We start from the raw sequence: 16,983 nt of genomic DNA on the forward strand, positions 1-16,983 counted from the left end.
TTCTCGTGTGCATACAATAGACAAAGTTTAAACCCATCAAGTTCCATCTCTGTAACGCCAAACAGTCTAGCAATACAATGAGTAAGCGTAAGTGAACTTCTAGAGCAAGAGAGTTTTAGGTGAGTAATCGAGTCTTAGAGAAAGAGGGAGTGAAGGAGGGAAGAAAGAGAGGGGAAGAGAGGAAGTAAAGAAAGAGAAGGCTTTTGTCCTACTTGTTCATCTCAGTATCTCGTCTATGTCTTGTGTTTCATGTATCAGTAGTTCGAAAACCCTCTGAGGAATCTTACTACAACGAAACTCTAGTAAAGGTAACCTTAAACTTTGTGTGTGACTTTGCATACTTGCTATTAACTGCTTGACTAACTCAAGAATTCCGATGTCTCTCTTTCTCTCTCTTTTCCTCTTTTGTACACTTTATTATTCATCGTTAGGTAAATTGACTAGATTGTTAGTTATATATGTATATGTTATGAGTAAAAAAGGTCCTTGGCTTGGAGGTATTTGCATAAATTTTACTGCAATTTAAATTAAGACGAATCTAAATTAGATTGAACTATTTTAAACAAATTAATTTTGTTGATTAAACATTGGGCGTATGAATAAATGTATAAAATACTTTTTTTGTAGAAAATTTAATTTTCTATAGGATTTTCCTTTGACCTTATTAATGAACTTGTGTAATTTTTCGTGAAATTCCAATTTGAAGATAAATCAAAATTAGGTCGTATTTTTTTCCAAAAAAATTCGATTTTTGTTTAAGTTTAATAACTTTTACAGCTCAAAAACGCGTTCTACGTTAAAAAACAAAGAGAGCTTTTTTATAGGGAATTAAATTCCCTACAAGATTGGTCCTTGACCTTATCAATGAATTCTTGTAACTTTTCTTGGAATTCCAATTTAAAGATAAATCAAAATTAGGTCGTATTTTTTTCCAAAAAAATTTGATTTTTGTTTAATTTTAATAACTTTTACAGCTCAAAAACGCGTTCTACGTTAAAAGACAAAGAGAGCTTTTTTATAGGGAATTAAATTTCCTACAAGATTGGTCCTTGACCTTATCAATGAATTCTTGTAACTTTTCTTGGAATTCCAATTTAAAGATAAATCAAAATTAGGTCGTATTTTTTTCCAAAAAAATTCGATTTTTGTTTAAGTTTAATAACTTTTACAGCTTAAGGGTGCGTTCTATGTTAAAATTCAGAGATCTTTTTTATAGGAAATTAAATTTTCTAAAAGATTGGTCCTTGACCTTATTAAGGAATTCTTGAAACTTTTCTTGGAATTCAAATTCTAAGATAATCAAAATTAGATTGTGCAATTTTAAAAAATATATAATTATTGTATTCAAGTATTTTTTTACAGACTGAGGACACGTTTTACATTAAAATGCAATAAAGCCTTTTTTATAGGAAATTTAATGATCTACATAACGATCTTTATCATGTTTTATCAATCTCCATAACTTATACTTTAATTTTAATTTAAAAACAAGTAGAAAGTGATTATCGAAGTAAAAACGAAAGATTTAAACAGCTATTTTAATTAAAATACGTAGCATGTCTTTTATTGTGTACTCAGTATGTTAATATTATTGAGGAACTTTGATAACCCAAAAAGAAATGTTGAAATGTAATCGCGTTGTCGCATGTGAATCAGTAATTGAAATAAGTTGACTAAGTCCTTGAGCCTCATCACTATTATTTAACATTTTGTTTATTTTTATCGTATGACGCATTAATTAGTTTGTAGGATATATGCGCATATAGATTTAATAAATGAAAAACTTGCCTGTAAACACTGTCATCATAAAATAATAGAATTCTTAGCGGTTGATTAATACTGCGTTTTTTGACTTCATGGGCTGGTTCGATATGAACACCATGTACGATCTGGAACAAAATATATATATATATTATACATTCATATATTTCTGCGTTAATATTTTTTTTTCGAAATTTCCATAAGTAAAAAATATCCATAATATTTTAAAAATATCATTTTTATTTATTATAAGGCTGCGTATTTATAAAAGTCTTTTTTTTTCAGTCACAAGAGTGTTGTAGATTTTAAAAGAGATAAAAAAAAAAACAGAGCGAAAAGATAAATTTACAAAGACAACGAAGCTTAAGACTTACTGCTGAGCTTTGTAGCTTTTTTTCATCGTATTCTATTTTTAAAAAATATATGACATATATAAGAATAAAAAGCTCGTTTTTTTTTCTTTTGAATATTTCATCTACGTCACAATCAAATGAAAAAAATTCTGACAAAGGAATTGGATTTTTATTTTATTTTATTTTATTCGTATACTTTTATTATACTAAACATTAAATTATACTTTTATTGTAATAGCCACAATGATAATAAATATAATAAAGAATAAATTTTATTTAAATTTAGCCACTAAAATAAATACTAAAATTTTTTTAATTAAGACGACTGTAACTTTTGTTGGAAATATTGTACCAACCATTACAAAAAATTAATTTCAAAGCGTGACGTGAATTTTACGACAGCGCAATTGATAATTTCTTAAATGATTTGTTTAAAAAAAAACTGTAGAATTAAAACTAAAAGTAACAGTCCAAAGAAAACAAAAATTACAGTTTTTACGACCTTTAACTTTAAAGATAAATTTTTGACATGAAAATAACTGAATGAATCTTAAAGTAGAGTCTTCAAGCTTTAAAATGACATTTTTTAAAAGTTCATACGACAATTTGAACCCAAGTTACAGCCGTTTTAATTTTTGTTGTTTTCTGGAGCCGAAGGCTAATGCGGCAAACTGAAATTAATTACCTCGTAACTTTGCCGGATTTCGATTCACATTAAAACAACAAAATTTACATTAAACTAGAGACTCTTAGCTTTGAATTGACACTCCTTGAATGTCGATAGTGCAATTCTTACCCGAGTTACAGACATTTGAATCTTGATAATTCTATTTTAATTAAAAATCGCCGAGTAAATTATGTTGTTGATTGTAAATAAAAGTAAGAACGTAAATTTAGGAAGGAAATTCATGGAAATGTCGATCGTCATTTGTTGTTACGTCGTTTTAAAAGAAAAAAAAGATAAACTCAAGAACGAACAGACAGACAATACGAAGATATAGTAGTTAGAATTCAAAGTGAGACGGTAAATACGAGAGGGTTTAAAAAAATAAAGGCTCATGGAACGAGGAAAAAGGAGAGAGAGATTGAAAGGCCACAGAAACTATTTTCCGATAACGACCGACACTTGCCTACCGGCGGGGTACATTTGTTCCAGGCTTGCGCCCTGATTGCATCGGGGGTTCGTGCTCTGCTTTTTTTACTCCCGGATGCATATTTCACACTGTTGACAGATTTATTGCAGACACGGTTACCCGGTTGTACCAGCTTCTTCCGTTACATTATTTCTGTTTCTTTTTTTTTCGCGGAAAATGCATTCATTTTCTTTTATTTTTCCAACCAAATACTCGAAACTGATAGAAATTATTGAATTTACGCGACTAAAATACTGCAACTAACTTGTACCAAATAATTCATTACAGTTAACTCAGTAATTATTTAAGATAATTATTCCTTGTTGGTACTCATTCCAACGGAAATTTAATTCCCCACAACTTTGGTCCTTACAAAAGTTGCATTAAATCTACTAGTTTGCGAGTTACGGCCATGTAGTCGTTTTTCAAGATTTGGCATAATTTGTAAACTATCAAATTTATCGTAATCTTTGTAAGGACCAAAATTGTAGAGAATTGAATTTCCGTTGAAAAAAGTACCAACGACACATAATAATTCCAAATAATCACTGAATTATCCTTAAAGATACAATTGGGCGCCATTTTGTTTCGTTCATTAAAAATAGCTGTTGTAACTGCCGTGAACATAATTAACAAGCTGCCTAAAGGTCTTCGAGGGTCAAATTGATAAAAATAAAATAAAAAAGAGTCCGACAAGAAGTGTCGGTGCGTCATCTAGTCGATTATAGAAGAGAAGCGAAGGTGGCAGGTGGTTCTAATTGGATTTATCGAGTTCCCGGGGGCTAATGTGTGTAGGGGGCGGTAGTGATAGTTATGGTGGCACAAGGTCGATACGGGTGTCAGTATCCCGAGGTGGTAATTAAGCTCCTGTACTAGCACTAGTATCACTTGTAGTAATATCAGTAGTTGTAGTACTCTGAGAAGATGGCGAGGGTTGTGATGAAGGAGGACCCGAAGGGATGTAATGGAATGAGGCGAAATACCATGCGGTTGTGTCTAGGCACTTGGATCGAGGTGCCAATGGATGAGAACGTGATAATGTAGATAGAGACAAGTTTAGAATTAACTATTTTTCCTTTTTAAATGTAACGATTGTTAAATTTATCTCACAGAATTAAATATTGTCATTAATTTAAAAATTATTAATTGTTTAATCTGAATAAATGTAATAAGAGTTTTTATATAGAATAAAAAACGGACAAGTTATCTGCAAAATGCAGAAGCGAGCTCGATCTCTACGTGACATTTCGTAGGCCAGGGTTCGAATCCTGGCTTGGGCGCCAGCCCAACGAGCGGAAGATCACCAATAGTCGGTTTCCTGAGGTTTTTTGAGCCACACTATGATTCCACTGTTGCAGGCAAATAGGGCAGTGTAGAGAAAAGCAATAAGCCGGCTCCAGAGGTTTAAAGAGGGACAGACAAGTAAGTTAGGGTTCAAAGGTAGAAACTGACAAAGTGTAGAATACCTTCCTAATTTGTTTGATATTTATATTATCATGTTTGCGAATATATCAAACTAGAAATGTAATACGTCATATATCATAGCTATTAAGCCAACCAATATCCGCGTCTACATATGCAGATGTGTATGTCTACAGATTATCGGTTCCAACTACTCAAAGACTATTACTACATCTTTCTCTCTCTCTCTCTCTCTCTGTATATATATATATATATATATATATATATATATATATATATATATATATATATATATATCAGTATGGAGAGAGATAATGGATATATGTACACACATATGAAGATATGTATGCTTAGCAGTACTGCTTTGATATTGAGGTAGGGTTGTCGGTTGATAACCGGCTTACTCAAGGATTGGAGTTGCACAAATCAATAATCAATTACTCCAAGATATCTAAACAATTTGACACTTACATGAACCTGTATGTAGTGGGTTGCAGTCTACAGTCTCGGTAGAGACCTTTGAGTCTTTAATTGCCTTCTACAACATAGAGGAAAGGGAGCTTGCATTTTTATTAAAGTTTTCCTTTTTCGGTCCTGCTTTTTCCTAACCCCCTGTCGACTTTTACGGCTTAGATCGTCCTACTACACTGCATATGCTTGTGTTGAGCATGCAAACTATCACAATGACCTGAAGATCCTAGAAAACCTAGTTGTGACAGACCCCCCCCCCTAAGGCGACCTTTTGAAGCAGGGTCCTAGGACGAAAAAAATCCTGTTTCCTGTAGAGTTTGAACCCAAGTTCTCTACGTCTAAGGTGCCAAAGACTCTCGGTCTATATATGCAATAAAAAAAGAAATAGAGTCTATTCTACGTATTAGAATATTTTTATTATTATTTTTATTGCCGATTCTTTTTCCGTTACATAAATTTTTTATATATTTTTTCAAGATTATACTTTAACAGCAACCATAGCTATTCATATAAATATATAGGGGTTATAAATTATAGGCGATCTAGATAAAATTTGAATAAAAAAAAAGTTATCTTACTCATAAAAAAACAATTTATGTTATTATATATTTGCGATGTTTTAAGAGAGCAAAAGCTCAGTAATGATTGCGATGAAAGTAGAGTGAGATGAAGTGGGGGAGGGAAGAACAGCTTGAGGGGGTTCATGTGTACACGGCAGTAGAGAGTATAAAGGAAACTGAAGACAGAAGTGAGTGTGTGAGCGAATGAGCAAGCAAGTAAGTGAGTGAGTGAGTCTAGTGACGATCAAAGCTTTCACGTGGTCACGCGCGCCGCCTGAGAGGAAGCTTTGGCAGTATACTGAGAGCTTGCCGCAACTGGAGCTTTGGTAGCTCAAGTGTATAACGGCCCGTGGGTGTAAATATGCAAGCACTGTACACAAGCGTAAAAGCACTTTCGAGCGTAAATTTTATAAACGTGAAAAAATCATTTTAATCATCAAGTTTTGCTTTCATGACTTTTTTTTTAGTCATTAGAGTTAGGGACTGAGTGACTAAATGAGTAATTTATGAAAACGCTGAGATTAAATTGCTTGAAAGAGGGAATTGTTGATAAAACGCTGGATCTAGTGCACTGACAATTTTGAAAAAAAAATGATAATTCAAAATCTCTGTCACTCGAGTAAGAAATGCACTGTCGATTTTTAAAGAGCGTCAATTCAAAGCTAAGAGTCTCTAGTTTTATGTAAATTTTGTTGCTTTAATGTGAGTCGAAATCCGGCAAAGTTACGAGGTAATTAATTTCAGTTTGCCGCACTAGCCTTCGGCTTCGGAAAACAACAAAAATTAAAACGGCTGTAACTTGGGTTCAAATTGTCGTAGGAACTTTTAAAAAATGTCATTTTAAAGCTTGAAGATTCTACTTTAAGATTTATCCAGTTATTCTTATGTCAAAAATTCACCTTTGAAGTTACAAACCGTAAAAGATAAAAGCAAATTAACCCGAAATTTTTTTCTTACTTGGGACTGTAACCTTTAATTTTAAAATCACATGATTACACCAACGACTCAGATGTTCCTGAAATGTCTGTCTCAAGTTATTAAAAAGTTTGTTAAAGAGGAAATTCAAAGATGTTTTCAAATAAGAAAAAAATAAAAAATTTTTAGTGCACTCTTCAAGTTAATAGCCTTCTTAAGAGTCTGCTCGAGACATACTTATATAAATATATATATATATATATATATATATATATATATATATATATATATATATATATATATATATATATATATAGTTAGCGAGTACAGTGACCGATGACCAATGACCGGAAGTGGCCGGAAAACGAGTGTCGACTACTACTTGAAAACTCAGTTTCTGTTATATTCTCAATTCTAACTCGTTGAACAGAAAGATCGTGCACTGAAAAGAAAAATGTCTTTTACACTACCAACTTTTTAGTGCCTGCTGACTAAGATGAGCATAAAAAGTCAAAAACAGCATCAATATATTTTTTCGTAGAATTTCAATTTTTCTAATTAAAATAAAATAGAACAAAGTCCATATATGTATAAATTAGTTCTGAAACATATTTTCTATGCTTTGAATAATTAGTAATTTTTGAATCCACAACAATAACTGAAATTATTAAACAGTATGTATCATGTCTAGCTTTACAATAACTTTCATGAAACTCGATCGCTAAATCATATTAATTAATCCTCATTATTATTCTCTAATATTGGTTTTAGTATGTTTGTGTAATAGTAATAACAATCATTATAATAATAATAATCTTTATTATTATTATAATAACGACAGCAACGTATTACAAGAACCGATCGGCCGTGTCGAATATCATTATGCTTTCAACTAAAATATAATTGCACATTAACTCCCACTGTTGTTTTCCCGGTATTATTAAACCCGAGGAACATGTTTAATTACAATTCATATAGGAAATCAAACAACTAATATTATACCCAAAAATATAATCCATCATAGGAATAATAATAATAATAATAATAATAATAATAATAATAATAATAATAATAATAATAATAATAATCATTACTTTTGAATGCAATCAAAATTTTCTGGTCTTAATTTTTCTAATTTTTAACAAAAGTTCTGTAAATATTAACTTTAGAAAAAAAAGTTTTGGATATTTTTTGTAGGAAATTTAAAGCTCTACAAAAAAGTATTTGTTCATTTTTTGCCTATTTTCAAAATTGGAGCCGTAATTTTAATTTTTGCAACTCCTATCAATTTTCTTAAAATTGATGTTTAAAATTTTATAATTTTTTCAAAATCTCTCTATAGACTTAAATTCGAACTTTAGAAAAAAGTCTCAAGGAGCTTTTTTATAGGAAATTTAAAGCTCTACAAAAAAGCATTTTTTCATTTTTTCTCTATTTTCAAAATTGAAACTGTAATTTTAATTTTCGCAACTCCTACCAATTTCCCCAAAATTGATGTTCAAAATTTTATAATTTTTTCAAAATCTCTCTATAGACTTAAATTCGAACTTTAGAAAAAAATCTCAAGGAGCTTTTTTATAGGAAATTTAAAGCTCTACAAAAAAGCATTTTTTCATTTTTTCTCTATTTTCAAAATTGAAACTGTAATTTTAATTTTCGCAACTCCTACCAATTTCCCCAAAATTGATGTTCAAGTTTTTTTAATTTTTTAAGTATCTCTAGAGATTTAAATTCGAAGTTTAGAAAAAAGTTTTAAAAAGATTTTTTGTAGGAAATTTGAAGCTCTACAAAAAAGGTCTCTTACAACTTTTCTCTAAAGTGAATACTTACAGAGATTTTTAAATTTTAAAGCACAAGGTTTTATTGGGAAATTGCAATCATCTAAAACTTGAGTTAAAAATGCAATAATTAATTATTTAAAAACAATATTTAAAACAAAGTTATTCATCTTAATATTCAATTTGATAATGGTAAAATAATTAGTGTATAAAGATATAACAATATTTTTATTTTATCTCATTTGAATATTGATTTTATAATTAACGAGAGTTATATAGTCGTAAAAGATTCTTATATACACTCTACTTTATAAGGGTTAATTTGTAAATTAGTGTATAATTAGAGTGTAATTAGCTTTATGCATTCAAAGAGTATGCAATTATCGGTCTTGCAATTTTTATTTTTTATAATAAAAAATATAATTACGCCATAATTGATTTTGTTTAATTAAAGTAAAAAAATAAAAATTCTTGTCACTTTAAAAATTTTCTAGTTGACGAAATATATTTTAAAATGTTTGCGTCCGTAACTAAAATAGAGGGACACATTTGTGTACTTTACTTGCAAATACTTGAACGTAAGACCTGACCTATGTCAATAAATGTCTTCAACAAAATAAAATTTATGTGAGAAAAAACTTATATTTGGACAAAATATTGAAGGTATGAATAAATTCACGGTTTTTATTGGGCGTGAAAATTTTTATAAACAATAATCGAAGATTTTTCAAGGAAATCGATACTGAAGATAGAAATTTTTGAGGATTTAATTGAATTGATAATTTGGAAATCTAAAAATTTTGATTTATTTCAATATACAAATTTTGAGCTTTATATATTTCGGTAAATACTAAAAATATCGAAAAAGTTTACTAGACCTTTTTTGTAGCCCATTAAATTTCCTACAAAAATTATTCTGATGATTTTTTTCCTAGATCAATATTTAAGGATCTAGAAGCTTATATTGATTCATAATGATCAAAAAATCTAGAAAGATTAATTTTGAAAATTTTTAATGTTTAAAATTCAAATAACTAGTGAAATATCAAAAATTTTGAAAAAATCTATCGGACCTTTTTTGTAGCCTTTTGAATTTCCCACAAAAACGTTCCTGATAACTTTTCTTTTAAATCAATATTTAAAGATCTAGGAGCTTATATAGATTCATAATGATCAAAAAATCCATAAAGACTCATTTAAAATATTTAAAATAAAAATAACTAATGAAATATCAAATATTTTAAAAAATTTAATTAGATCTTTTTTATAGCTCTTAAAATTTTCTACAAAAAAGGTCTGAACAACTTTTTTCCCAGATCAATATTTAAAAATTTAGAAGCTAATAAAGATTCATAATGATCAAAAAATGTAAAAAGATTAATTTTGAAAATTTTTAATGTTTAAAATTCAAATAACTAGTGAAATATCAAAAATTTTGAAAAAATCTATCAGACCTTTTTTGTAGCCTTTTAAATTTCCCACAAAAACGTTTCAGACAACTTTTATCTCAAATCAATATTTAAAGATCTAGGAGCTTATATAGATTCATAATGATCAAAAAATCCATAAAGACTCATTTAAAATATTTAAAATAAAAATAACTAATGAAATATCAAATATTTAAAAAAAATTTAATTAGATCTTTTTTATAGCTCTTAAAATTTTCTACAAAAAAGGTCTGAACAACTTTTTTCCCAGATCAATATTTAAAAATTTAGAAACTAATAAAGATTCATAATGATCAAAAAATGTAGAAAGATCAATTTTGAAAATTTTTAATGTTTAAAATTCAAATAACTAGTGAAATATAAAAAATTTTGAAAAAATCTATCAGACCTTTTTTGTAGCCTTTTAAATTTCCCACAAAAACGTTTCAGACAACTTTTATCTCAAATCAATATTTAAAGATCTAGGAGCTTATATAGATTCATAATGATCAAAAATACCATAATGACAATTTCCAAAAATTCATAATTTCCATAATTAAAATAAGAGGCGTCGTTATTGATATTTTTAAGACTAAGGACACTTCATAAATATAAATATCAAAATATAAACATAAAAAAAACAGTTTCATCACGAGCTTTGTATTTTATGATTAATTTCTAATGAGTCGCCATGCAATTACTTATTTTTTTATACATTTGTAAATATAATATCATATATTGCGTTATTTGATGAACTCTTTATTGAGAGATTGACCGACAAACACTTATTGAAACGGACACATTTGATTGATCTAAATGCTCTGGGGTACATTTTACCTTCATCTTGTTACACTTTTTAATTCCCCAGAGAATTCTATACGTCACAACTATATAAGAGTCTAGACCGCATATATATATATATTTAAAAACACTTGGGAATTCACTCTAGCTGTTCGCTTTGAGACTATAAATTGCTATTAATCATTATTGACAATATAAAAATATAATTTATGTAAATAAATATAATTTAATATCTAACTGAATTTTTACGTTTAAATAAATTTAAATAACTCGTTAAATATTCAATATACGGTAAAAAAATACTCGACATTTTTTGTAAAGCATAAAGTTATGTAAAAAAAAGTATCGGATGTTTTTTTTAAAAAAATCAATATTCAACGCGTAAAAAGTGTTCAAAGATTAAAAATTTTTAATTGATATTCTTTTTGTGTAAAAAGGAACGAAAAAGTATCGCGAGCTTTTCATCGCGTATCAATTTTCCTATACGTTGTTTCTGATGACTAGTCCAAGCGTCTGTTGTTGTCAGTTTTATAACAAAGTAAAAAAAAAAAAGAATACAAAGACAAAGAGTTTGTTGCAGACAATGATAAAGACTCAAAAGTTGTCGTCTTTAAGATAGAAACGTTAAAGTACGTCGTCAAAACCAGTCAAGTACACAAAGAACGTGAAAAGAATCTCTCGTAAATTATCTACAGAGTCTATTAACGTACTTCTGATGTTTACGTACTCGTTAACAACTAAAAAAATATACTTTGTGTCACTTCAATTAGAAATAACAAAAAAATATTTATTCGTCTATTGTTTTTATTGGAACGCAAAATAGAAATATCTCAGAAAATATTATAGATACGGTAAAATTTATGAGGACCTTTTTTGTAGCTCGTTAAATTTCCTACAAAAAAGTATCAAAAATTTTTTCTCTAAAATCAATATTTTGAGCCCTGTGAATTATTGAAAAAAAAAGGTCTTAGAATTTCAAGTTTATGACCTGTTAAAATTTTCAAGGGATAAACATATATCTCGAAATATACTAAAAATATATGAAAATTGATGGATACCTTTTTTGTAGCCTATTAAATTTTCTACAAAAAAGTATTAGGAAATTTTTGTCCAAAATCAATATTTTGAGCCCTGTGAATTATTGAAAAAAAAAGGTCTTAGAATATCAAGTTTATGACCTGTTAAAATTTTCAAGGGATAAACATATATCTCGAAATATACTAAAAATATATGAAAATTGATGGATACCTTTTTTGTAGCCTATTAAATTTTCTACAAAAAAGTATTAGGAAATTTTTGTCCAAAATCAATATTTTGAGTCCTGTGAGTTTTTGAAAAAAGAAATAAATTTTGAATTTTAAGTCTATGATCTGTTTAAATTTCTAACTTCATATATCTCGAAATATACTAAAAATATATGAAAATTGATAGATAGCTTTTTTGTAGCCTGTTAAATTCTCTACAAAAAATGTCTTAGTAAGTTTGAGCCTAAAATTGATAGTGAGTCACAAAAAGTGTTGTGAAAATAAAAATTGAAAGTTTTAAACGAAAGTTTATTAAATTAAACTAGTTAACTTTATCTCTTTTTGAATAGTAACAAGAAAACTATGTTCCAACTGGTGGAACTACTGATGGCGAGGATATATATAAGTACTAATGTTGAAAACATACATATATATGTATACTATGTATATAATGCGGCGCAAAGTTTAAACTTTTCGTAGGTTATTTGACAAATGTACTCACTCGGGTTCACCGCAGAAGGCTAAGTAAATTATTCTACTTACTCTGATCTCATATATTCATTAGGTATCATTATTATTATCATTAAGAATATATTTGATTATTAAGTAGCAGAAAATCGATCTACAATCTAAATTTTGAAAATCGACTGTTTAAGTCCAAAATTTATTTTTTTATTATTTTTTTTTTAACACTATTGGGTAATATTTGATATATTTTAGTAAAAAATATTGACTTAATATTAATTAACACTGTGTTAATTTTTAAAATTTGTTATATTATTGTATTACTATCCTATTGGTATTTTTTATTGATAGAATATCGATTTCTATTAACAGAATATTTAATAATTACTAACGTTAAGTAGTACATTTAATTATACAATAAAACTATTTTTATTCTGTTAAAATATTAAAATTAACTAAAAGCATCTATCAAATACTGGACGATATAAAAAAGTTACTGTCTCTATAGCAATTTATGTAAATCAGATCAATAGAATAGTATTGAGTATTACACAGCAACTGCTAATTACTGTGCAGTTTGTAATTATTCTAAAGCAGACAGATTTAATTAACAATTGCTAGAGACATCCTATAAAAATCTATATTACAAGTTCAGAGGCTGTCGTTCAAAAGAGACGTCGGATCGACAGACTGAGGGCAGAATTCCCAAGCGGGAGATCAGGGTTCGAATCCCGGCCGGGTCCAATTATTTTTAAAATATTTAAATTCACGCCGACACTAATACACTTGCCGTAAATAATAATCATATTAATAATAACAATAATAAAAACTTTAAAAACCAATAAAAATAAAATTTTATTAAATTCCACTGTGATAGAGTTTAATTAATCTACAGTGATTTGGAAAATTTACTATACTACATAATAAAATTTATTAAATAGATTGTAAAGTTTGCTAACGCAGTTTATATTTTAGTTGCATTCACATTATAAAAATTATATAATATAAACAGTAATTAAATTAATATCAAGATTGTAAAAATTATAAAATTTCAGCGTTTTCCCTTGACAATATAAATTTAGTAATTTTAACCCATACTTTTTAAATAAAATTCTCTGAATATTTTTCTCTATGTCGGTTATTTCTATTCATCAAATGAATTTAATTGCCTCAATTGTATACGCCGATCGATAATTACCGAAAGCTTTGTAAATTTATTAAATTGATTAAATTTAAATACCGGATCGCCAGAGCCAAAGCGTAACATATATATTACAACGTTCGTCCGGGCGCAGTAGAACCGGGCCAGCGTCCGCGTAGATCAGGGTTCGAATCCCGGGCATGGAAAAAAATTAACTTGCACTTTTTTTTTCTATTTAACCCGTAATTTACTTATTGAAGACACAACGATAATCCAGTATATCCTTATTAACATTAACACATACATTTACACACTCACAATTAGACACATTCCTATCAGCTTACTATATACATCATCTTACATGTAACTTTACTATTCAGTTGTCCACAATAAACCTTACAGAGCAGACATGCTAGTTTACGTTAATTATTATCATTGTTATATTATATATTCCTCGTGTCACACACTCCATACGCATCTATTCTATAATCCTTTCAATGTATATACCCACCGCCAATACAATAAATTACTAAAATAAACTTAAGTCTAATAAATAAATTTTTTTTACAGGCAGGAAAAAGAAAAAAAAATGAAGATACATTAACTATTGATTAAAACTACAGCCTTTAATAAACCCAGAAAGTAATTAAAACAAGCTCAATATATCTTGATATATATGTCCATACGGCTTAAAAAAAATCCTGTCTGATCGTTTCTCACAAGAAAACTTTTATTTTTACTGAGCTATTGTTTTTAAACCTCCTGTATATTTTTTTTTATCTTACTGCCGCTTCAGTATTTTCTTCAGCACTTTTTATATTTTTTTATGTCTTATATCTTATAAGCTTTTGAGGATTGTTTGCAAACTACTCGAGACTTTCGACGGGAAAATGAGAAAAAAGTATTTTTCAATTTATATTTTTTTTTTTATTATTATTGCTACCAATAAAATAATTACGCGCGATTTAAAATAACCCATCGATTATCTGAACAGTCAGTTGCGATGACATGTTTTATATATTTATTATCATCATTATTATTGTATAAAATAATATCAAATCAATGATGAAAAATTGTTTACTCGTGTGTTATCGCAGTAATGCGCGGACGAGTACTCTGATGACAATATATGATAAAATATACAGATAAATATGATAAAATAATGGATGCATATATCATACAATGTTTGTTGACGGACATTCAATACATGTCAATATATATATATATATATATATATATATATATATATATATATATATATGTGTGTGTATGTGTATATATATATATATATATGTGCTCATTTGAAATAATATTTCTACCATCAACTTTTTTTTTTTTTTCAAGTCTGTTTTGTGAATTATGTATTGATTTCGGCTAATGGCCCTCAAAAGGTTTTTTGTTGGAAATTTAAAGAGCTACAAAAAAGGTTCTGTACACTTTTTTTGTAGGATTAATATTTAATGAGTAATTTTGATTTGTATTATGAAAAAATATAAAATAGAGCTTTTTAGAGGCTCTAGAGCTTTTAGAGTATTCAGGCGATGTAAAAATAGGTCTGAGAAAAAAGTTGTAAGGAGCTTTTTTGTTGAAAATTTAAAGGGCTACAAAAAAGGTTCTATATACTTTTTTTGTAGGATTAATATTTAATGAGTTATCCTGATTTTAATTTTGAAAGAAAAGAGTTCAGAGGTTTTTAGAGGCTTTAGAGCTTTTAGAGTGTTTAGGCTATGTAAGAATAGGCCTTAGCAAAAAGTTGTAAGGAGCTTTTTTGTAGGAAATTTAAAAAGCTACAAAAAAGGTCATATTGTTTTTCTTTAAAATCGATAGTTTGGACGTGAGAAGTGTTTAAAAATAGAGGGTATTTTAATAAATCAATTTCTCGAATTTCTGTTTTTTTTTAAGAGAGGGGGGATTAGGGAGTGGGGTTGGATATCAAGAATATTAGATGTCAATCACAATTCAATTTGATAATTATATTTGTGCTATAAATAATCCATCAAATATCGACAAACTGTCCCAAGAATATTTGAGTTTACGAGAACGCGGATCAAATCAGACCACAAATCCACTTACTCTAATATCTATTTATGTGGGTAGTAGATAAATACAGAAATTATCGATTAATGATGATCAAATTACACGATGTTTGATATTACCAATTTTGAATAATTAATTCCATCGTTAAAACTTTACAATTTTGAAAAATTAAATTTATATTACTCTTAATTATTTTGGAGTAATTTCAAAAAATTCCAATTAAAGATTAGGCTTTTACCGACGATTTTTGTCTCATAATTTTTTCTGCGACTATTCCGGAAGTTATAAAAATGTCGAGTGAAAAATTATCTATTTAAAAGTCAAGTAGGAAAAAAAGCGCGCTCTTTAAAAATTCATAATTCCCGCAAAAAAATGAAAATTGTCGAGAAAAAACCGAATTCCGAGCAGAATTTTTTAAGAAAAAAAAAATTTTAATTATCGTAAAATCTAGAATTATTTAAATATTTCTTTCGTTGGCTAGAATCTTTTCTCTATTTACTCACAAATAGTTCTTAGTCTCTTAGTAACAAGAAAATACTTTTAACATTTACCCAGGGCGGTAACATTTCACACTTTAGCTCGTCGAGGACTTGGTCTATTCCATTCGGTTTCAACCAACGGAAAAGCATTCAGAGCAACGCATTCATGACGTTTCTCAGATTCCTTTTCTCTCATGATCCTATACAACTGCACAACGCTATTTTCTTACATAAACTAAACAAAAAAAAAAAATCTATTTTCTGAGAGCTTAAACATCAGTTTCATACAGAAAATGTAAAAAATTTTTCAGAGACAAAAATTGTCAACTAAACTCGGATTTATTTACAACAACTAGAATACTCTGAATTCATAATTTATAATTTTAAAAATAGACTAGTAGAAATTATTTGTGAATTCATTTCGAAATTTTCATTATAACATTACAAGTATTTTTTTTTATAACAAATTTTCATGTCCTCGTGAATTTTATATGAAGCTTAAAAGCTTTTCGTGTAACCTGAGAGTATACTGAATAAAATAAGCCGTATCTCTTAAAACCGGAGGTATTTTAGTGACACTTTAAAACCATGTAATTTGAGCTTTAATAATTTTACTTGTAGCATCCTCTTATATATTCCATATACCTTATATTCATATTTATATTTATATATAAATTATTCAACGGTTTTTTTATTCAGTAGAGAGTCAGAGCATTCAGAGTAATCATTTGTTGGTCATCATGAGAGAAAAAGTGTATATAAAAAAACTCACGTCATACCGTGACTTCTTGAAATGGTGATGTGTTGTAAATGTTACTGAATTCAAGTATTTATGTGTAGTAATAGTAGGAAGTTTCTTTTTAACCCATTTCATGCGATACGCGTATAACTTTTTTATTTGATGTCGAAATATTTTTTTTTTTTCGTTTAATGAGCGATAACTCATCAACTATTGGTTTTATGACAAATTTTATTGACATTATATTTGTAGGGCTT

At 28.2% G+C, this 16,983-nt stretch overlaps 1 protein-coding gene across 1 annotated transcript in view; it reads right to left on the bottom strand.

Moving 5' to 3' along the window:
- LOC103577100 (leishmanolysin-like peptidase) overlaps positions 1-16,983 on the bottom strand; it is a 120,123-nt gene that overhangs the window by 65,854 nt on the left and 37,286 nt on the right. The window contains exon 2 of the mRNA XM_008557602.3: positions 1,789-1,889. Coding sequence (XP_008555824.1) covers positions 1,789-1,889 — 101 coding nt within the window. The remainder of the gene's footprint in view (positions 1-1,788; positions 1,890-16,983) is intronic.

This window comes from Microplitis demolitor, chromosome 9 (assembly GCF_026212275.2).
Source record: "Microplitis demolitor isolate Queensland-Clemson2020A chromosome 9, iyMicDemo2.1a, whole genome shotgun sequence".
Classification (NCBI taxonomy): Eukaryota; Metazoa; Arthropoda; class Insecta; order Hymenoptera; family Braconidae; genus Microplitis; species Microplitis demolitor.